At 39.8% G+C, this 14,705-nt stretch overlaps 1 protein-coding gene across 8 annotated transcripts in view; it reads right to left on the bottom strand.

Moving 5' to 3' along the window:
• Window positions 1-14,705, bottom strand: part of caln2 (calneuron 2) — an 84,968-nt gene that overhangs the window by 49,841 nt on the left and 20,422 nt on the right. For all 8 annotated transcript variants that reach the window (XR_015520372.1, XM_087301386.1, XM_087301390.1 and 5 more), the window contains exon 3: window positions 956-1,099. Coding sequence is in view for 7 of the 8 variants with exons in the window: in XM_087301386.1 (XP_087157512.1) it covers window positions 956-1,099 (144 nt within the window). In the remaining variant the exon portion in view is untranslated. The remainder of the gene's footprint in view (window positions 1-955; window positions 1,100-14,705) is intronic.

The following is a 14,705-nucleotide window of genomic DNA, read 5'->3' as shown; positions in this document are numbered from 1 at the left end:
CATGTGAGCTAACGGAACGAATCAGGGTGTTCTGTTTATGCTGCTGCTTTAGACACTTTAAAGTGATTTAAATATGAAACATATGATAATTACATTTAAAACTTAGCTTAGGCTATTACTGTATCTGAATATAATGTGAGTGCAATCTCTTAGTGATTGACGAGTGTTTGTGTGCTTCAGTGCCGCACATTTAGTACAAGCGATTAAACTGACAGAAACAATGCGTTATTTGGGAGGTAGTTGATAATATTGTGGCTTTTCTCCTTTATTATCAACAAGTGGATTCAGAAGCACAGCACACACATAATTATCCACTTTGTGGGAGAACACACGAACAGCGTGTAGATAGATTTTGGTAGCCTGATAAAAAAACAATAGCCCCAGGACGTCAGGCTACCAGATTTTGCAAGCTTTATGAAAAATTACAACACTGGCCAGAGATATACAAAATCATTATACAACCTTAAGTGACTTTAAAGTTTCATTAAATGCTTAAACAAAATGTCTGAATCAAGAGCAACAACTTTCAATGTTGCTTGATAAGCCAAACCAATGCATATTATCTAACCATCCAGTCAACACTTCAGGGACCCCCAGAAACACACTTTTTCTCTCTCTTGCTCCATATAAACAGTATACCCCCCTCCCCCACACACACACATACAAATATACACAGTATAATGAAGGTTCCTCAGAATTCAGCTCACAGAATTCACCTATTTATTACCTGCTGCCCTGGAAATATTGTAGCTCATTCAGTTCTATGATTGCTGTAGCACAAACTGCTCAGGGTGTCATATATATCTCTCCAGCGAATGGACTGGAAGAGGTCCGTGACGGGTTGTAAAGCTGTTTTAACAGATGATCGTAAGACAGAAAGATGCTCTTTTGTTTGTGTGAGAGGTGCAGGTTAATTATTGGAGAACGATCGAGGTGTAGACAGAGACTGACTCACCGTCCATGTCCAGTCTCTGCATGATAATCGCCAGCTCCACCTCACTGGGCATGTACCCCAGAGAGCGCATGGCCATTCCCAGCTCCTGCTTCGAGATGAACCCGTTCCCATCCCTGTCCAGAACTCGGAAAGCCTCTCGAATCTCTGTGGAGAGAAATGAGACAAATGCTATTTTATTAGCTTCTTTGGACAGTATGAATTTACTTCAATATTCTTGTTTGCATCTGTATGTAAGCTGATGTCATTATGAATAAGGAGCAACATACAGTCATGGTAATTTAGAGAATAAATTCCTGCCCACAAAGAGCTGTTTGTTACTTCACTACAGCTACTGTTAACTAATAAGGTGTACAACGCCAACTACTGGCCTGGCATATGTAATACAGTGCTTTCTGCAGGTTTCAGGTTTATGTCTAGATGCGAATATAAAAATTGCTTAGGGACTGCAAGACAAGGGCGTAACATGCAGGGGTGTCACTTGTAGGCCTAGTAGGGTGGCACTTTATTAAAAAATTTGTCAAAATTATGTTGTTGGCAAGATGGCGCTATTATTATCAGTTATAAGTGCCTACACCTACTCCACACCTAAACCCAAACATCACAGTTATTAACATCTACACCTACCCCAACCCTAAACTCAACCATCAGCGTTATTAACGTCTATACCTACCACAACCCTCAACCTAACCATCATCATTATTAACGTATACATCTTCCTCAAACCTTAACCCAACCATTAGAGTTAGGGATGCACCGATATGGATTTTTTGGCCGATACCGATAACCGATAATTCTTCAGACTTGGAGGCAGATAGCCTATATGTATAGGCCGATAATCATAAATATTTTTTAATTGTTAAATTTTATACAGCAAACTTCATAAAAGATTGAACTGCTCTTATGAACTGAATAGCCTATACACAAAGCAAAAAAGCTATAGCTTCAAAATTGCAAGGTGATTATAGACCTATATTCACGACGTCACATAAATCAGCATGCAAAAAATTATTTCCTTTTCTTCATAGCAAATTACAGTTTTTCTCAGTCGCTTTGGTGCGTTTCTCACAACACCAGTGCATTTATGCACAACAGTTGATGCATTTCTCAAAACAATTAGTACAAACTGCAAAACCTAGCTGATAACCTGCAAAAGCGCATCACATGCTAAAAATGGAGAGTTCATTCCTCAAAACCAAGTATTGATGTCAATCAAAGTGTCAGTATCATCAAGATGAAAAGTCCTGACACCACTGTTTATGAACAAGATAGTCAAATGGCTTAGTCATGTTTTCATCATGACAGTTTACTCTGTACATTTTTTCAATGCAAAAAAAGTCAGATTTTGGTGAAACTTCCTAAAAAAAATCTAAAGATAGTACTATATACTATTAGCACAGCCAATTGAAAACTACAGTAAAGTTAGACATCACTGCATTTAGTGAGGTATCTGAGTACAAGACACTGAATATGTGTGTTTCACATTTTTTCTGCATTTGCTCTTTACAATTTGAATTTTTTCACAGCATTGTGCAGAAGAATGAATACACCCTTATTTACAACAAACATACATTTCCTTTAGGTAGAGCTGTGCACAACTGTAAACAATATTGCAGAACATATTGGAACTGAACCAACATACATACACAGGTCTGTAAATCATTCATGAAACTGAAGACATTTTCAGTAAAATAAAGATTTAAACATTTTTTAAAATAAAATTAGCTTGCAAGATTTTGACAACTTGTTCAACATTTTTGTATGTAATGACTCAAGTAATGTAAAAGTAATTATCAAAGTAATTATTTTATTAAACAAACAAACCTGTTTGTGTTTTGGCGCTGCATGCAGCGTGGATCTTATTTTGAAGCATTGCACTTCAAATGTTATTCTTCCTTTTTATTTTTATTGTATTTTTAATATTTTTAATTATACCAAAAAAAATTGGTTCTAAACAGATACATTTTACTATTGGCTATGATGAAGTCTATATTTTTGTTCACACAAGTCCTATACAAAACTGTGTGGATGGATGATTTGTTTCTCCATGAAAACTATAAGGATTTCAATCACTCATTTAGGCTATTAAGCAAAACAGGCCAAAATGTTGTTTAGCTTGCGTCAAACTGGATGAACAATTTACAAATATATTAAATACAAAGGCTGGTTATTTTATGCAATGAGGGACAAAAGGCCTATTACAAATTAAAGAAAATTATTTGCGTATTAAAATGAAAATATATAAGCTTTACAACAACAGATCTTACCTCATAAGAAATGACTTTAGATAATGTAAATAAGCATCAAGTTTTGAGATTGTGTCCTCTAATTCAGTAGTGTAGCCATAAAAGAGACTCACTTTATTGTACAGGCTTATTGCACTTAAACTTTTTTAGGTTCGGCTCTCGAATTAGTAAGGTTATGATTAAATGTTATTTAAAATATTTCGCAAAGCCTGCCATGTAGCCTACAATAACAATAACAGCAAATTACAAAAAATAGTAAGACAGGCCTACTTTGGCGTTGCAATAAAATAATATTAATTATCAAATAAATAATTACAATATATAATTAAAATAGGAAGAAATAAAATAAAAACAAATGGTACCCTTTGTTTTTATAGCAGGGCCCAATGCGTTCTTATTCTGGTTCTTCTGCTAACAACTATTAAAAAGAAAAAAAAAACTAAACAATCAAAACACTAGTAAGTGATAATAATAATAATAATAATAATAATAATAATAATAATAATAATAATAATAATTATAATAATAATAATAATTATTATTATTATTATAAAGCCCCTGCTCTGAAAAAATCATACAAACCAGGTGCTGCTCGGAAATGGCTATCTTTGCTCAGCATCAGGTGCACAGCAGCAAGAATCTTGGCAGTGAACTATGATCTTATTTTAATGACAAATGTCTAAGAATACTGCTAACTTACGTTTTTATTTAATTTATACATACGCAATGAATGTAAGCCTGCTAACTCTGTGTGGTTGAAATGATAGAATATGTAAACTTAGTTTATATATAATTAAATAATAATAAATAAAAGCCTGCGTGTAAGGCTTTTATTTTGAGGGCGACGTCACGAGCTCAGATTTGGTTGACCAATTAAAGGAAAGTGGGCGTTTCAGCACCGCCTACATGTGTAAAATGAATTTTAAAGTCGTTTATCCCTTTCCTACCCTAAACAAAAAAACGAAAATCCAGCCAAAATGTCGTTTTTTCGTTTTCTCGTGAGCAAAAGAAAAAACGGAAAAACGGCCGTTTTGTCCATTTCCTTTAATCCGTTTGAAAATGGAAAACAAATGAACAAAATGTACACGGACCTTTTGGGGTCTCCAACACACTTTTGTTAGACATGTTTAGAAAAACATGTTACACTGGTAGCTCATCGGTTTGTCTGTGTTAGCAACAGTAACTAAGCAGAGCAGGACTTAATGTTAGGTCAACTGACATTCATAAATGATTCAAGTAAAAGTGTGCATGTGATTGTTAAGCATTAGATGGTGTGTATTATATAATACATGCTTCTCTCAGCAGTAAAACAGTGTGCTATCAGACAAAGAGCAGATATACTAAATACAGCTCATTCTGTTTTCAAAGCTGTCTATATAGTGTGCTGTGACTGAACATTTATCCATCGTTTCAAAAGGCATCATCTCTGGTTTTTCAGTTCGGCTTAGGTTGAAGAACCCACACCAAGTTGGAAGCGATGTCAACAAAAATAACAGGCGTATCTTGCATCATTTCTGAAGAGTATTACCGTCTTAAAGACCCACCTTTGTGTTATTTTGGGATACAGAGGCAGAGGTGCAGTGTGCCTTGTTATATGCTGAACTGAGCGCTTCCTGCATTTCACAGAGCCTGAGAATTTCACTGCTTGAGATAAAATATCCTTAACCCTCATGATCCATTTGGCAATCTGAAAGACCCCAGTTCCATTTTATTAGTAGCTCAGAACCTTCATAATCTTGAAGCGTTTGATACTGTAACTTTAGGTCTTTTTTGTAAGAACTAATTCTAAACAAAATTAGATAAATTGTGGGTGGCTCAGTGGTTAGCACTGTCGCCTCAAAGCAAGAAGGTCACTGGTTCCAGCCCTGGCTAGGTCAGTTGGCATTTCTATGCGAAGTTTGCATGTTCTCTCTGTGTTCGCATGTGTTTCTGCTGGGTGCTCCGGTTTCCCCCACAGTCCAAAGACATGCTCTATAGGTGAACTGGCCATAGTGAATGCATGTGTTTGCAGCTGGAAGAGCATCCGCTGCGTAAAACATAGCTGATGGTTCATTCCACTGTGATGACCCCTGATATACATATATGTAGGCCTAAAATACTAAAGACTAAAATAATAATTATAATTAATGTCATCTTCAAAAAACAAATCTAATTCTGTAAATAATTTTCTGAGATCAAACTAAATTACATAATATTATTAAACAGCCTTTCTTAAAACCACATAAAGCGGCGAAATAAGGACTATGTGTTTTTACTTTTAATTACATTTAATTTTACTGTTGGTGGTTTAACAAAGCATTGAGACTTTGAAAACCCCAAAATAAATTAAAGTCAATCTCATTAGGACATGTGGCCTTATTTCCTCTGCCTTTATCAAAACTCAATTCTCTACTCACACCTTTATGTCTCCCACAAGGCTCTTTGTCTGTGACTTAATGACATTTTAGCTTCTTTTTATACCTCACAAGTGACTTAGTACTAGAAAAATTCCCACAAGCTTTTTATATTCCGTCCACTAGATTTCATTCAATCAGAGCTAATTGAATTGATAAGTTGATCAAGTTAGCGGCTGATTATTGAACATCCTCCTCTTGTTCTTCCATTAGTCTTTCTTTCTGTAAAGACAGAGCTGATCTGAACTGCCACTCACTCTTCTTATCATCCCTCACCTCATGAATATGACAATCATTGCATCTCTCAATTTCTAGTCTTTTTAAAAGAGGTTCAAGCTTGAATTCCAACAGAGAGTTTCACAGCTCTAGATCAACACTGTATTCACAACACGCTAGAACCAATCCGTCAGGCCACTGATTTTCTTCAGGTGTGCCCCAAGGCAGTAATGGTAATAGGTTTGTAATCTTTATTATCTTGGAGGGACAAGAGCGTAAGCCCTGAGGCTTCTTTGTTTACTCTTTTAAACTGGTGGTCTTTCTGTGCATCATCCCCTCGTAACAAAATACCGGAGGGCATGGTTAAGAATATTTTGACTAAAGCTGCCAAAATGATTAAAGAAGAATAATAATTCTAAACGCAGAAGCAAATGGTCAGACTTTGATTGAAGATCACCAAAACAAACATTTTGTTCAGTGGGATAACTCACACTGATTAATTGTTCATCCAAAGCAGTGGCCCTCAACCTTTATATCAGGATAAGGTAAAAGGGGTGGGTGTAGGTGTACGTAGATTGCTCAGAGGATGACAAGCTCACAAAACATTTTTGCAACTCTGATGTAGTTTTATTTAATAAAAAATTAAGGTCATGCTTTATTTTAATGTTCCGTTTGTTGAATGTAAGTTTCATTGCACCTACATGCCAACCAATTCTCATAAGATTATTGACCTTATTCTCCGCAGACGAGCGGGCGCTGCCATTTGAATCTTTTTGGCACGAGACTTCCGCTCTCATTCACTTCCATTCATTTTTAGACATTAACTATACAGACCATACTTGGTCTGTATAGTCATGCAAACATTTTTTTGTAGAGCAAGTAGTTTGACCGTTTTTTGCCGTTTATTATTCCTTGTCATTTCTCCCATAGGCGACTGAAACGGATGTTCTAAGACAATCGCAAAAACAGGCGCACTTCCGCATTTTAGAATAAGGTCAATAAGTAGACTGTTAGATCTGGGTTAGGTGTAACGAATAAGGCAGCTTACCATTCATCCGCCCACCAGAGGGAGCTCTCTCCTGAATATTGACTGGGTACTTCCTCTGTGGTACCATATATAAGCACACTGAGTATGTGTGTTCATTGCGAAGTATTGCTAGTTTCACTGCCTACTAAGTGGTTTCCTACTGCTATTTCTGCCATTGTGTTATGACCTTTTTGCCTACTCTTTTGACTACTGTTTTTGGATTTTGGACTCTGCCTTGTTTGCCTTTTTGGACTGCCTCTTTGTTTGCTTGTCGTTGCCTGGTTCATGATCACGATTCTGCCTTTGTTTTATGCTAGTTGTTTGTTTAATAAACCTCCAGCTTTTGGATTCAATCCGTCTCCATTTCTTCACCTACGGCTCCCTCACATTAGGGTTAGTGTAAGTTTACATGTACTTGCAAAGTTTCTTATAGTCAGTTAAATGTCTGTTGAAGGAGCAGTGTCAACAGATAATTAGCAGACAGTCTACTTATACTCAATTGGACAATCAAAATAAAGTGTTACCAAAATTAAAAAGCACTGCAGTGTTTGCATGTTCTGTGTGTGTATGATATAATTAGTCTACCGAAATGTGTTTATTCTTTACAAAGTATGAAGCTCATCGGTCAGTTCTTGTCATGTGACTCATGACATTCTGAAAAGTTAAGATGTTCAAGTAGGTGTGCTTGGAAGATGCGAGCGTGTCACTTCCAATATGCGTGCGCAAGCCGTGCGGGAAAAGACATGATATGCAAATGACCACTTAGGTCGTTTGCGCCTATATTTGCGATCACATCATTTGCGATCTCCAGCAGTTGATCTTTTTCTTGCACAGACATGCTGGACTCACTTGATTTGTTGTCAAATGGGTTGGGGATCTATTGCTTGGCAGTTCGTGGGTCCTTCACTGGGCCTTTTCAAAGATGTCTGTTTCTTACTAATATTCATAGCTTTTAGTTAAATGTTTGCACTCAAGTGACTGAGATTTAACCGAGAGAATACAGTCATTTCTTAGAATAAAAGATTTTTCAAAATAAAAGATACATAAATAAAATGGAAATAAACAATGATTTCTTGTGCGGCATAGTACCAATTGATCCACAGACCGGTACTGGTCCAAGACCCAGGGATTGGGGACTAATGCTCTAAAGAACATTAATGAGCACTAACAAAATAAACATTGTACATTTTGAGTCAGTTGGGATTGCACATGAACTTTATAAAAAAAGTCCTTAATTTTATTTATTCAATTAATTCATTTTTACACAATATTTTACACAGCGGTTTCCATTCTTATAAAAGCAGCCTGATGACTTTCTGGTTCAGTTAAGCCCCTGCCTCAGAAATACAAAATGTGCTCTGATTGGCCAGCTGATTCAGTGTGTTCTGATCTGCTAACTGTCTATCGCTCATTGAAAAAAAACACAGAGGGTGGGGTTTATGTACTTTTTAAGGGCCATGATGTCATAAAAGAAGCTCATTGTAGTCCAATCATTTGATGTAGCCCTTAAACGCAATATCTGTTAAAAAAAAATTTCTCCCTTTGCATTCATTAATTGAGGGTCATAATCTTGCATGTTGTTTTTGCACAAACAATCATTCATTCATTTTCTTTTTGGCTTAGTCCCTTTATTCATCAGGGGTCACCACAGCTGAATGGACTGCCAACTTATACGGCATATGTTTAACACAGCAGATTCCTTTACAGCTGCAACCCAGTACTGGGAAACATCCATACACACTCACAAGCACAAAGATACATTACTGCCAATAGACCCCAAGACCCCTTAAAAGTGCCACTAAAAGAACAGGGAAACACAGGAAGGATGAAGTAGTTAAACTGTTTTCAGTATGTTGTTGTTTCAGTTTCCAAATCAGTGTGTGGTTAGTTTTTTGTATAAATGTAGATTAAGACGTGAGGACCAATTCGAAAAAAATCAATATGTTCTTCCGTCTTTTTGAAAAGCTACAGATTTTTAAATGAGTAATTAAACTAAATTCTTCAAATTCTGCAAATGTGGTGAGTCATATAACCTGCACAACCAAATATATATATTTTATTTCATTCACATATAACTGGCTTGTAATGAAATGAGGAGTAATAGAACATTTCTTACAAAAACATTTTCTTTCCTTAAAGTTCTCTTGAAATTGTTGTATATGAGGGCGATGCCAATCTTCTTGTGCACCACCAGAGGGAGCCATCACCCGAATACTAATCAGACTCACAGACTCAAACTCCCATAAGCCCTCCTGCCTGTCACTGATTGTGGCTCAGGTGCCTCTCATCATCCCAGCGCCTATAAACCACACTCACGCCAGTGTTCAGTGTGAAGTCTTAATTTGCCATGCAGTCATCACCGAGCGGTTTCCCATTGTTATTCTGATTGATCTGTGTTCTGAACCCTTGCCAGATTTACAGACTAAGAAGGACATCTGCCTGCCTCGAATTTAAGACTGTTACACCGACTGTGAACGTTATCTGCCTGCCCTTAACTCTGCTTGCTCACGACCTGATTCCTGGTTTGTCCCTTTATTGTTGCATTGTGTGTTTGTGTTTAATAAAGCTTGCAAATGGATCCAATGACTTCTGGTTCATCACAACAGAAGACTTCGCCAATACAGGATCCAGCAGCTTTAACACATTTCTCTACCGATCTCTCTGCTCAAGCCACACAACTAGCCACTCATCACCAGCAAATTACACATTTTAAGAGTTTATACTTACATATTGCTTGACAACTGTAAGCAGGTTTGTCATGCTGTCCCGGGAAAGAACCCTGAGCTCGGAGATAGTTGAGCCCAGGGCTCCAGCCAGGTCCATAGAGCATGTTAGGAGAGTACGAGATCAGGTGGTTCTCGAGAGCTCCCCATTTTTGTAAAGGAGAAAAGGAGGAGAAAGGGGTGGATGGGGTTTTTTTTCGGAAAACGAAGATAAGGGAGTAATATCTAGCTAGGCTACTTATAGTGAGTTAGGATAGATCTGATTGGCTAACTAATGAGTGTAGATAGGTGGCCAGCTGCAGTCAATTATATCACGTGCTCCTCTCGAAATTAGCTTAAAAACTTTACTTAACGTCTCTCACTGAGGAACTGGTGAAAGCTATGCAGCAACTCCGTCATCCCAATCTTACGGCTTCCCCGCCTGTCACAATGACAACTCCACCGCCACTGACTGTCACCCATGCTCCAGCTACCGTAAGTCACCGTTAGCTTTTCCAGAAAAGTTTGACGGAACGGCTTCACGTTGCAAAGGCTTCCTCTTACAATGCAAGCTGTGTTCTGAATTCTTTATATTATGGCTGTAACTCGATTTACTGAGTGTTCTGTAAAGGGCTTATATTATGAATGTAGGATGTAACTTCCGGAGGATGCATATTTGAGCCCATATATGGGAAGTTGAATGTGCTGACTCATCTGAGTGAGACGCGATTGCCATCCGTGAGATATTGTGAAGTACGGGGTAAAGTTATTGCCAAGTGAGTTTGTTCCTTCATATCATGTTTGTAATTACCCTTGTATGCTTGATGTTAAGTGCTTGATGTTGTTAATGACCCGCGATCGGCCGCGAGCATTAGTTTCCGTATAAACCAAAAGTGAAAGTGCTGCTACCATCAGCATCGCGGCTAATCCCGATGTCATCGTTGAGATCTTGTTTGTTTTATTATGATTCAGTTTACTATATTCTACATTTGTTATGCCTTATGCTGTCACATGCCCTTTATATAATGCAGCTTTAGTCATTGATGTCTATTTATATTCTGTTTACATTCAGCATACATTAGTCTATTGACTGCACTTTAAGAGAGCTGCAAATACTGTGTTGTTTAGTTTAGGATATTTATTGTGTCAGTACATATATATTTTCGTGTTTGATATTTTATTATTTACGTATACTTATTGTTTATTACAGGAAACTACCTCCCTGCTCATAAATAAAAGATTAAAATTATCTCCTGACTCCTACTCCTTAACCAGAGTGTTGAAGTGGTCAGCAACATTTAAAGAACTGGCATTCTAAATTGGGCAATCCCCAACAAATGGTCCTTCGAGCCGGAGCACTGACTGCTTCAGAATGTCAGCAGATGGCAATCCAACATCTCCTTCTCATGCCAGACCATTACGACAATGTCAAGCCCCCAGGTATCTAGAGGATTATGTCCTTGACTCCCATCACCGACCTGCCCTCACCTCTAGTACAGTTCAAAGCGTAATGGAGGAGCCAAAAGGCGCAGCAGCCGCAGTGTATTCGAGTCAAGCAGATGTAACCTCCAGTCAAGGTAGACATCTGGTCACACCCAGTCCAAGTCAAGCAGACTTATTGAGTATGGACTCATTAACTAAATTAATGGAAACCATAAACTAGAAGGACAAAGAAGAAAATGCTGAAATGCACAGTCTTCTCAGGAAATTAGAGCAGCTCAAGAAACGGAAACATCGCAGAGAGGAGATGATGGAGCACATTACGTCTTTCATAAGGGAGGAACAGGGAAATGAGAACAATGAACCAGTACAGTCTTCTCCTGCACCTTCTAATCCATCAAGTCCTCCACCCTTACCCTTATGGGACACAGTACCACAATCAGAGCACCAAGTTGCTGCAGGCTTATCAATGGGACCAGAGAAGTCGTCACATCAGATGTCAGCTATGGTTTCTAGACCAACGGTGGGGAGCCATAATGCTGCTTATGAATCAGTCAATCAGAGTCGTCCACAAACTACAGGTTTATTGTGTTCCCCTCCCTCATCTGGCATGGCATCTCCTGTCCCCCATCCGCCACAGTCACAGCTATATGAGCCCATGTCCTCTCAGGCTCCCAGACCTCTCTCTAGGCAGGAACAAGCTAGCACTGCTCATTCAGAACGATCATTCCACCCCCTTGAACCACAGGTGATTTCGCCAACACCAGTCTATCCACGTTCTATGGCACCTTATGGCTATATTGCAACACCATACTCACAAATGCAGTCATGTAGGCATCATCCATATCCCTATTCAGCAGCTATGCAAGCACTTCAATTACAGTATGGTCAGCCCCATCAACTGGCTCAAAGTGAAATAGCAGCCATCCTCACATCACCAGATGTAAAGCCCAATCATGGTCATAGCTTTCAGAGTTTCGCTTTGAGAGTTCATCTTCTGGTCAGTATGCTGCTGTCACTAGAGGGACCCAGAGGGATGGAGCTTAACTGTTGCTCGCATGTGGACCGCTTGCTTAGCAAGCTACCAAAATACCTTTGAGATGGCTTCATTGAGTTCCTACAACAGCAGGGAAAACTTAATGCCTTAAGTTTGAACCCTTATAATCTGCAAGACTTCGCTGGGTGGCTACAAGTCAAAGCACAGCAGCAGCGGCTGTCTAATCGACTAATGCAACGCTATCAACATGAAAGGCCTTCAAGTATTGGAAAGGAGAAAACTCAAGCCAGAACAAAGGGGACAAGTTTAGTACTTTATCAGGGTGCGGCCCCAAATTATACTGCTCTTCCTACCCATCCTAAAGAGAACAAACAAAGGAAGCCACTTAAGGTACAATGTCTGTTCTGCAATAGTACAGAACATTACATTACACGCTGCGACAATATCAAAGAGCAGTCAGTCGCAGAGCTCCATAAGTGGATTTCAGATGGAAGGCGATGCTGGAAATGTGCAAGATTTCATGCACCATCTACAGGTGCTCCATCGTATCGCACCTAATGATCAACCAAACACATCAGGTACGCCAGAGAGTCGTATTTACCTCACCCCTGCCAGTGTGACCTGTAGAGTGCTTCTTAAAGTGGTTCCAGTGTTGCTACATGGCAAGTTCAAATCAGTAGAAACCTATGCTATACTAGATGATGGAGCGCAACGAACCATTGTCTTACCAATGGCTGCACAGATGCTTCAGTTGAAAGGTGAACCTGAAGTACTGACTTTACGCACAGTGCGAGCAGATGTTACCCATCTTTCTGGATCCAAGATTAATTTCCCCAAAAGGCAAACCCAATAAACGTTTCCAGATACTTGACGCCTTCAGAGCTTCCGGTTTGGATCTAGTTGAGCAATCATATCCAGTACAGAGGCTTCAAAAGCTGTATGCTCACCTTAGAGGGCTCCCTCTACAGTCCTTCCACAACGTACGCCCACTAGTACTGATCGGATCAGATCATGTTCATCTTATCACAGCCGATAAGCCAGTCCACCAAGGAATCAAAGGTGGCCCAGTTGCAATACACACAGCCCTCGGATGGGCATTACAAGGAGCAGAGAAGAGCACACCAATCCACAATTCAGTACAGCAGTGTCTTTTTACATCGGCCTCCTGTCCCAATGACTTGCTTTATCGCAGTGTTGAAAAGTTATGGCAACTGGACATCTTGCCTTATCGAAATGAGAAACTGGTGGTTCGATCCAGGGAAGACCAAGAAGCAATCAAACTTCTTGAGTGCAAAACACAGACAATTAATGTGGAGGGTATCCAGCGGTATGCCACCCCTCTCCTGCGCAAACCTGGGGCTTCTACACTATCGAGTACGACTCGATCTGTCATGCCTACTTTGAGAAGTATTGAGAGGAAACTCCCTGAGGAGGAGACCCTGAGAAAGCAACCATCTACTCTCGTGAGATCGAGAAGCTCATTAAAGCAGGCTATGTCACTAAAATTCGTCCAGAAGAAATCAACCAGTCTAAAGAGGCCTGGTACATACCCCACCACCTGGTGTGTCACAATGATAAACCAAGACTGGTCTTCAATTGCTCATTCAGGTCTCAAGGTCAGTCGCTGAACGATCAACTTCTCCCAGGGCCTGCACTTGGTCCATCATTATTCGGAGGCCAGGGTGTCCGTTGATCAACTGCGCAGCCTACTAGCTACAGGTGGCTTTGACCTTAGACAATGGGCTAGCAACCAGCCCGCAGTGATCTCACATCTACCCACTGAGGCAAGATCTTCAGCTGCAGAACAATGGCTTGCACAAAATAGAACTGATCCAATGGAACCAACTCTGGGCCTCAGGTGGAACTGTGCTGCTGATACACTGGGATACCACTATCGTCCAATAGAACATGCTACCCTGACAATGAGAACAGCGTATCAAATATTAGCCACACAGTATGATCCACTGGGCTTCATTGTGCCCTTTACCACACGAGCCAAGGTGCTCATTCAACAGTTGTGGTCTAAAAAGCGAGATTGGGACGACCCAAATTTACCACAAGATCTCAGCAGGGCCTGGGACACATGGGAGAATGAGTTAAAACATCTCAGCGATATAACCATACCTCGTTGCTACTCATCTATTCCCCACGATGCACAACAACAGTACGAAGCACATGTGTTCTGAGACGCATCCGAACGGGCTTAGGGGGCTGTGGCTTACTTGGTGGAATATGCAGATGTTATTCATTCAACCTTTGTCATGGCCAGATCAAGAATTGCTCCTAAGAGGCAACAATCCATACCTCGACTGGAGTTATGTGCTGCACTAGCAGGTGCACAGCTGGCAAAGCTCCTGAAGGAGGAGATCACAGATAGTTTTATGGACTGATTCTACAACTGTGCTAGAGTGGCTCCAGTCCGATTCATGTCGATTTAAAGTTTTTGTTGGAACACGGGTCTCAGAAATCCAGGATCTGACTGAGCATAGTACTTGGCGCTATGTTGACACCCAGCAGATGATATCACCAGGGGTAAACGACTCCAAAGTTTTACCATTCCTGGGCGCTGGAGTCAGGGACCCTCATTCCTAAACCTGGGTCCTGAGCACTGGCCAAAAAGACATGAACCATCAAGGTCAGAAGGATTACCTGATTTAAAGGGTGCCAACATCTGTTGTTTAATGACTGTGGTGCCAGATCATACTTTCCCCGATGCCACTCATTTCCATACA

Source organism: Danio rerio, chromosome 21 (genome assembly GCF_052040795.2).
Source record: "Danio rerio strain M-AB ecotype USA chromosome 21, GRCz13ab, whole genome shotgun sequence".
Taxonomy (NCBI): Eukaryota; Metazoa; Chordata; class Actinopteri; order Cypriniformes; family Danionidae; genus Danio; species Danio rerio.
Note: the sequence above shows the minus strand (reverse complement) of the source record. Positions and strands in the feature narration are given on the sequence as shown.